Here is a 9029-nt window from a genome sequence, read left to right as displayed (position 1 = left end):
AATATTGAATATGAGCTTTCTCAATAGAAATTAGAAAAACTCAGATTATGGCAAAGCAGACAGAATTCAATTTCACCATTAAAACACTAGAGACATTTGAAATTAGATTTTTAATTGACTTGCAAAATTGACAGTTTGAAACAATTTCCTTAAAAGCCAGGTTCAAGTTATTAACCATTCTCTAACTAGTATATTTAAAAGCCCAGAGCTTTCCTTAAAGATGTAAAGCAAGACCATATTGAAGATAGAGAAATCAAGATTTTTCTGACTAGTTTCAAAATGGAAGTTTTATGGTATAAAATTGTACTTTTTTCCCCAACTGATTTACCACCAACTGGGAGAACTTTCCCTACTGGAATGGGGACGGAAGGGAGCTATGGCCTCTGGCTAAAACAACTTAAATGGCTGGTCCTGCTTGTTCCTGAAGTCTGCTGGTCAGGAGTTGTTTGAATACCAGCCAGAACTGAACAGTGATTAACCAGATCACTGTGTCGGAATTGCTCTTAGCTCTTATGGCTTCCAGTTGCTCAAGGTCACACTAGTTCCTAAGAGGACTCTCGGTGTCTTCTGATATTTTCTTGGCCTTCAGTGTCTGGATACTGAGAAAGATCTAGAGTCAAAACTCTGCTGAACATGCAGTCATCATGCTGAAATGGAGAGAAGACAGTTAAAGTTGTCCTAATTAGGAAAAAGTATTAAATACAAGGGCCTGGATTTGTATTAAATGCCCAAAGGGTATCAATTATCTACATTTATATCAGATTTTTTTCTTTGTATTAAGCTGGTATGAGAATTTCTACTTCTCATGCAGCTTGTTTCCACGTGGTCCCTAACCTCCTGTTAGGAAGATATCTTTGCTTAAAGGAGACCTAAGGAAGTAAAAATTGTCTATATTGAATGACTTGAATTAGTTGCTCTATTCCCTTAGCTCAGGTAAGTATTTTGAATGTTAAGAAAGTTTTGTTCAAATTTTAAAATTTATTCTTGAAACTTCTAGTGAATTCATGTTTTCCTGATATTTTAGAAGATAAATGGTTCCTTGTTTTACCAGTGTATTTCTTTTTATTTAAACATTCAAACATTACAAAAACACAAAGTACTAACAATTTACTCTAAGTTAATACACACTATTTTACAAAACTACCACTGCTCTGTAACTTTGAATTGCTTCTTTCACTTAAATGATTTTTTTTAATCAAGATATTCTAAGGGTAACGCCTATAGCTCACTGGGTAGGGCACTGGCCACATATACTGGAGCTGGCAGGTTCAAACCTGGCTGGCCAGCTAAAACAACGACAACTGCAACAAAAAAAAAATAGCTGGGCATTGTGATGGGCACCTGTAGTCCCAGCTGCTTGGGAGGCAAAGGCAAGAGAGTCGCTTGAGCCCTGGAGTTTGAGTTTGCTATGAGCTGTGACACTATGGCACTCTACCCAGGGCAACAGCTTAAGACTCTGTCTCAAAAAAAAAAAAAAATTCATTTAAGCCTCAGTCTTTATTTGAAAGTTTAATTATAAAAGACAGCGACCTGTCAGTGTGCTAAGGGGAGTTTACAGTGACTGTACCTCTCCCCTTGGAATTTATTTTTACCTCTGGATAGATGCCTATCAGTGCATCAGCTCTGGAATAGAATTCTTCTTTTAGGGAAATGATTATCATCTGAAACTGTTCTTGAGTCTGTTCTTTGATGTAACTCGACACCTGGGAGGAAATTAGCATATATGTCACTAGTAAGGAAGGCTTTGCCTGGGCTCTGGAGACAGTAACTTTTGCATTGTCTCTGCCCATTTTAGGTCACAAGGACTTAACTTGCCTTTCTGGCAATTCAGTAAATCCACAACTGCAAACACATCAATAGCTTAGAGTAAGAAAATATGAACTTCATTAAATATGATTAAACCTTTAAGAACATTTTAAAGACTAAAGCTCCAATTTAAGATACTATGATGTGAACATGCAATCAGCCTTTATAACAAAAACTCCACCACTCAAGATATTTTTTGAGGGTGAAAAAAGGCTGGTGTTTAAATGTCCAGCTTCCTATTTTGCCAACTCAAAGCCTGTAGAGGAGATGGCAATTAGTATGGATTCATAATTAATTCACTTAGTGGTGAATTCCAGCTCTTTTTGAAGGAAATGAGAATAAGCAAAACAGATTCAGTAGAAATGAGTCCTGGTGAGCAAACTACTCAGAACTTTAAGTTCTTCATTCTCCAACTATCTTTAGTCTTAGGAAATACTTACCGACTCCCTAGATCTCCTGTGTATTAGTCCTGACTGCCCCTCCCCCCACTACCCACACAAACTTTAGAAGCAGGGATGGCAGTTTCAGTTAAATGAGTCACTAAAGTGAATGATGAGAAGAAGGAAATTGCCCTTGGCTAAGAGGCTGAATTCACAGGTGGAGCTCCAGCATTTGAGGTAATGGGGATAGTCACAGGGAAAGGGGACAGTTGGCTTGGTGCCCGTAGCTCAGTGGTTAGGGTGCTGGCCACATACACCAGGGCTAGCCGGTTCAAACCTGGCCTGGGCCTGCTGAACAATGACAACTACAACAAAATAGCCGGGCATTGTGGTGGGTGCCTATAGTTCCAGCTACTTGGGCGGCTGAGATAAGAGAATGGCTTAAGCCCAAGATTTTGAGATTGCTATGAGCTGGGATGCTACAGCACTCTTCTGAGGGCGACATAATGAAACTTGTCTCAAGGAAACAGTTTGCAAAGCATGTGGCATGCATTTTGCATGAGTTACCCATTACAAGTGTTGGCATCCTGGTCACAAACTGATTAATTTCATAGTTCTTCATACTACATAACTGCTTCTGTTCAGTTCAGAAATGGAGTCTCAGGAATGTAAATTTCAAGGATAATGAAAAGAGGTGGTAATACATAGGATGGGCCCTTAATAGTTAAGACCCAGTACCTGGAGATGTCATCAATATCTAATTAGATGTTGCAAACATCTAGTAACAGGTATCACATCTAGAAGTTACTGATACCTTAAGTGCAACCGAGACAAGCGCTATCCACAGTAAGGCTTTTCCTCCCTACAAAATATGGGACACAAAGTGCACAAAATTAGCCACTGAAGGGGCGATTTCTTCCAAATGAGTCAGGCCATTGAATCCAGTCAGCTGATGTAGATGGCTGGTATTCAAGAGCGATGTTCAAGATGTTCTATTTTCTTCCTCTGGTTACCATAATTTGGATTAATTTGGGAAACGCTAAAACACTAGGCTGACACCATTACAAGGTACCCTAAGGCTGTAGCTCTCAGTGTTCCTTGACTCCAGGCATTTCACATGCAACTTAGCAGAGGTCAGCTTCAGAGGTGTAGGACCCTATGACTGAAACCCTTTCTCAGGGTGCACTTATTAACCAAGCTCACAAGATTACAGACCAGAATGTCAATTTACAAATAAATGACATATCTGTCAGTATGGTTAGAGTAGCCTCCCTCAAGCAGCCATAAATGCATAAGCCCAGTCATTTCTGGAAGTTGGATGGGCCTGAAATTAGAACCAGGAGCGTTTAATTCCTCTATTGCCAAAAATGGATGGCCCCAGCAGTAGTTCCATGATATCAGGACTCTGTAGGTGGGAGCTTCCCCTCCCCTTAGCAGTTTACCTCTTATTTTTCCATGTTCCCTGGCTGACCACATTCCTCATGTTCAAAATTTAGTCACAGTCAAGATGTGTGGTTTCAGTACCCACTGACCTTTGAGGGAGGACTAGAATTTAATTTTTTGAGAGAGTTTTAACTGTTGTCCTGGATAAAGCACTGTGGCATAACTCACAGCAACCTCAAACTCTTGGGATCAAGGGATCCTCTTGCCTCAGCCTTCGGAGTAGCTGGGACTATAGGTGCCTGTCACAATGCCCATCTAGCTTTTTTTTCTATTTTTAGTTGAGATGGGATCTTGCTCAGGTTGGTCTCAAAGTCCTGAGCTCAAGCAATGCACCTGCCTTGGCCTCCCAGAGTGCTGGAATTATAGGTGTGAGTCTAGGGCTGACTAGAACTTAACTCTCAAGAGTGAAACTTCCCTTAGTTTTCATTGTCCCAAAGACTGAAAATAAGATCATGTGCAAGTACAGTAATTGGGTAAATTTTGATAAAATTGGGAGGTAGAATTTAAACTGTAATTCTGTAATTCCTTTGAAATGTTATCTAGAGGTTTTTTTTTTGTTTGTTTGTTTTTTTGACATAGTCTTACTATGTGCCCTCGGTAGGGTGCCGGGGCATCATGGCTCATGGCAACCTCAAACTCTTGGGCTTAAGCGATTCTCTTGCTTCAGCCTCCCACAATGCCCAACTATTTTTTTGTTGTAGTTGTTGTTTGGCAGGCCCGGGCCGGGTTTGAACTTACCAGCCCTGGTGTATGTGGCTGGTGCCCTAGCTGCTAAGTTACAGGCGCCAAGCCTCTAGAGATATTTTTAAACAACTAATTTGATCCATGAGACCAAATAGACCTGTTTGCCACAAAGCATGCTATTAGCAACCTTCTAATTTCCAGTATCTAGATTGGGAAGAAGCAAATTATGCCAGTAGCTGTTTGGTAATGTAGTAATCTTTATTTGACCCCTCTGTTGATTCCCCATCAATTATTGAGGGTCCGTTAAACCTTGAATGAAAACTCTGATTAGGTAAGTTTAGATTTTAAAAGTACTGATTTTTAGTCAGTGATTTTCATTGCTTGCCCCACAGTCCTCTTTGTTTGGGATAAAACTGTCTTCTGACTACATCACGATCCTTGAATTGCAGATGTCCCATGGAAAATTAAAAGCAGAAAGAAACTTACTTTGCCAATGTTAGTATTGTCCAGGGCTGCGTCCACTTCATCTAAAACAAAGAATGGAGCAGGCCGAAAACTAGAAAAAAATTACAATCAAGTAAGTTACAATTTTCAATTTGTTTTACAAAGTCTTAGGGGAAAGGATTAGTAGTATTCAGAATAAATATTCTTTTGGATACTTCAGTGTAGTAAATAATCACATTCCCTAAATCCAACACCAATTATGTGACCTGTGTATCCTATGTATCCTTATGTATCCTGTGTGACCTGAGTGAAGAGTATCTGGGGTTGGTCACTTCATCCTAGAAACACTGCTCTGTGACTTGCAGGGTAGCAGTCTACTTCTACCCACCTGCTGCTCCTTCTGAGTCTTCTTTTTTTTTTTTTTTTTTTTTTTTTTGAGACAGAGCCTCAAGCTGTCCCCCTGGGTAGAGTGCCGTGGCATTACAGCTCACAGCAACCTCCAACTCCTGGGCTCAAGCGAGTCTCCTGCCTCAGCCTCCCAAGTAGCTGGGACCACAGGTGCCCGCCACAGCGCCCGGCTATTTTTTTTTTTTTTTGGTTGCAGCCATCATTGTTGTTTTGGCGGGTCCGGGCTGGGGATTCGAACCCGCCACCTTAGGTGTACATGGCTGGCGCCTTAGCCAGTTGAGCTATAGGCGCCGAGCCCCTTCTGAGTCTTCTAATAACTCCTCTCCAACTCTTCAACACTGTAGTGCCCTCAGGAGTGTGTGTATTTACAGCTCTATGTGATCTAATCAACTATCTTGGTGACAGCATCTGGTCTCACAGTTTTAAATACCATCTAATCAATGTAGGTGGCCCCCACACTTCTATCAGTCAGTAGTTCTGAACTCTTGTGTCAGTGTCCACCTGCTTACTCAATTTCGTGTGGCCGTCTAATGTACATCTCAAACTCTCCCAAAGCCAATCTCGCCTGCCCCTCCAAACCAATTCCCTTTGTGGTCTTCTCCATTTTAGTTAATGAAAGTTCTTAACATTCTAGTTGATTAGACCCAAACCTATGGAGTCATCTCTGCCTTCTTCATACCCTACAACCTGTCTGTTAGCAAACTGTTCGCTCAACCTTCCATGTACCATTATTCACCTTGTTAGAATAGCCCTGGGCCTGCCACTGCTGCCTATGGTCTATTCTTTACACACTTCAGGCTCACTTTGGTCTCAGGGCCTTTACACTTGCCTTTCTTTGTAAGAATATTCTTTTTTTTTTTTTTTGAGACAGAGCCTCAAGCTGTCCGCCTGGGTAGAGTGCTATAGCATCACAGCTCACAGCAACCTCCAACTCCTGGGCTTAAGCAAGTCTCCTGCCTCCGCCTCCCAAGTAGCTGGGACCACAGGTGCCTGCCACAATGCCCGACTATTTTTTGGTTGCAGCCATCACTGTTGTTTGGTGGGCCCGGGCTGGATTCGAACCTGCCAGCTCAGGTGTACGTGTCTGGTGCCTTAGCTGCTTGAGCCACAGGTGCCGAGCTGTAAGAATATTCTTGCTTTAGCTATCCTTGTGAGTTGCTCCCCTACTTCCTTCAAATCTTTGCTCAAATAGGCCTTTCCTAATGACTCTAATACTGTAAACCCTTCCGTGCCACTTATTACATTCCCTGCCCCCTCATTTTATTCTCTATATTGGAGAATCAGTTTGCTAATTTACCTTATTATCTGTCTTCTCCAATTTAAGTGAAGTGTCTTTAAAATTTTTTGAGACAGAGTCTCACTCTGTTGCTCTGGGTAGAGCCACTCTTAGGGTCAAGTGATCCTCCTGCCTCAGCCTCCCAAGTAGCTGGGACTACATGTGCCTGGCTAGTTTTTCTATTTTTAGGGGTCTATCTCTTGCTCAGGGTGGTCTCCAAGTTCCTGAGCTCAAGCGATCCACCTGCCTCAGTGTTTCAGTGCTAGGCTTATAGGTGTGTGCTACCACACCTGGCCTAAGTGATATCTTTGAGACAAATGTTTTGTTTTGTTCATAGCTACTCTCCAGTGCCTGGAACAGCACCTGTCACACAGTAAATACTTAGTATCTGTTGAATAAATGGATGGGGTGCCACCTAGTGACTATCCTCTTTTGCTCAGATTACTTATTCAGACCTGGCTTCCTGCTTTCCCAGACTTCCCCTGCCACACAGTCATTCCTTTTTCATTTCCTGTGGTGGCCTATTCTCCTTCCTTTTTGAGACCAGTAACAACACAACTATCAAACTCTTGTATGGTTATATTCCTAGTTGTGGAAATAGAAAGCCACTGTCATCTTTTACCTTAGATCTTCATTTACTGCTGTTAATTGGCTTAATTTTAGTTAACTTTTTGCTTTTACAAAGAAACAGTGCCACCATCATCAGTGGAAATAAGGTTATTTTTTTAGAAAAAAATACTTTAATAGTCTTTACTACATAGAAGATCTCTGAATATAAATAAAGAAAATAATATACAAGTTGTTGTCAGCCTAAAACCTAAACTGAATTGCCTGGCTGAAGAAAATAGTTTTATATCAATTTGCTTAATTTTTTTTTTTTTTTTGAGACAGAGTCTCAAGCTATCCCCCTGGGTAGAGTGCCATGGCATCACAGCTCACAGCAACCTCCCACTCCTGGGCTCAAGCGAGTCTCCTGCCTCAGCCTCCCAAGTAGCTGGGACCACAGACGCCCATCACAATACCCAGCTATTTTTTGGTTGCAGCCCTCGTTGTTGTTTGGTGGGCTGGGCTGGATTCGAACCCCTCCAGCTCAGGTGTATGTGGCTGGTGCCTTAGCTGCTTGAGCCACAGGCGCCGAGCCAATTTGCTAGATGTTTTTTTTTCCTTTTTTTTGAGACAGAGCCTCAAACTGTCCCCTTGGGTAGAGTGCCATGGCATCACAGCTCACAGCAACCTCCCACTCCTGGGCTCAAGCGAGTCTCCTGCCTCAGCCTCCCAAGTAGCTGGGACTACAGGCGCCTGCCACAACGCCCAGCTATTTTTAGGTTACAGCCGTCATTGTTGTTTTGGCGGCCCAGGCTGGATTTGAACCTGCCACCTTAGGTGTATGTGGCTGGCGCCTTAGCCACTTGAGCCACAGGCACCAAGCCAATTTGCTAAAGGTTAACAAAGACAGAGTAAAGATCTGTAGGAAGATCCACTGGCCTCTGCCCTGACACAAACTGAGTAGGTTGTTGTGATTTTACCTGTGCACAGCAAATAGGAGCGCCAAGGCTGCCACACACTTTTCTCCTCCTGACAAATTGTCCATTGGCATAAACCGTTTGCCTGGGGCCACACAGTTATAGCTAATTCCTTCTAAGTAAGGTTCTTCGGGGTTCTCTGGGCTAAGAAATGCCTGAAACACATATTTATTTAGAAAGATCAGAAAACCAACCAGTAAATTTCAACTTAGGGTTGCAACTGAGTATAACTGCAAAATAGCCTATTGCTTAGGTTTTCTTCAGTTTTTTATCAAATCATAGCTATGTACATTAATGCAACCATGGGGTACAATGTGCTGGTTTTATATACAATTTGACATACTTTCATCAAACTGGTTCACATAGGCATTTTCTTAGTTATTGTGTTAAAACATTTATATTCTACATTTAGTAAATTTCACATGTACCCTTGTAAGATGCACTGTAGGTGTGGTCCCACCAATTACCCTCTTTCCACCCATCCCCCCCTTTCCCCATGAAAGCTATAAATTGGTTTCATAGTAGGGCTGAGTACATTGGATACTTTGCTGAGAATAATATGTTCCAGCTCCATCCATGTAAACATGAAAGAGGAAAGTCTCCATCTTTCTTTAAGGCTGCATAATATTCCATGGTGTACATATACCACAATTTATTAATCCATTTGTGGGTTGATGGGCACTTGGGCTTCTTCCATGATTTAGGAATTATGAATTGGGTTACAATAAACATTCTGGTATAAATATCTTTGTTATAATGTGATTTTTGGTCTTCTGGATATATACCTAGTAGAGGAATGGTAGGATCGAATGGCAGGTCTATTTTCAGATGCTTAAGTGTTCTTCGAACATCTTTCCAGGCTTGGCACCTGTGGCTCAAGTGGCTAAGGCATCAGCCACATACCCCTAAGGTGGTGGGTTCGAATCCAGCCTCTGCCTGCCAAAACAACAACGGCTGCAACCAAAAAATAGCTGGGCATTGTGGTGGGCGCCTGTGGTCCCAGCTACTTGGGAGGCTGAGGCAGGATACTGGCTTGAGCCCAGGAGTTGAAGGTTGCTGTGAGCT

The 9029-nt window shown here is 42.1% G+C and overlaps 1 protein-coding gene across 1 annotated transcript in view; it reads right to left on the bottom strand.

The window, feature by feature from the left end:
- Nucleotides 1-545: 545 nt before the first annotated feature.
- SMC1B (structural maintenance of chromosomes 1B) overlaps nt 546-9029 on the bottom strand; it is a 78870-nt gene continuing 70386 nt past the window's right edge. The window contains exons 22-25 of the mRNA XM_012814112.1: nt 7968-8119; nt 4800-4869; nt 1593-1703; nt 546-647 (exon numbers count right to left, since the gene is read on the bottom strand). Of these exons, the coding sequence (XP_012669566.1) occupies nt 546-647; nt 1593-1703; nt 4800-4869; nt 7968-8119 (435 nt within the window). The remainder of the gene's footprint in view (nt 648-1592; nt 1704-4799; nt 4870-7967; nt 8120-9029) is intronic.

This window comes from Otolemur garnettii, unplaced genomic scaffold (genome assembly GCF_000181295.1).
Source record: "Otolemur garnettii isolate 467f Iridium unplaced genomic scaffold, OtoGar3 scaffold00007, whole genome shotgun sequence".
Lineage (NCBI taxonomy): Eukaryota > Metazoa > Chordata > Mammalia > Primates > Galagidae > Otolemur > Otolemur garnettii.
Note: the sequence above shows the minus strand (reverse complement) of the source record. Positions and strands in the feature narration are given on the sequence as shown.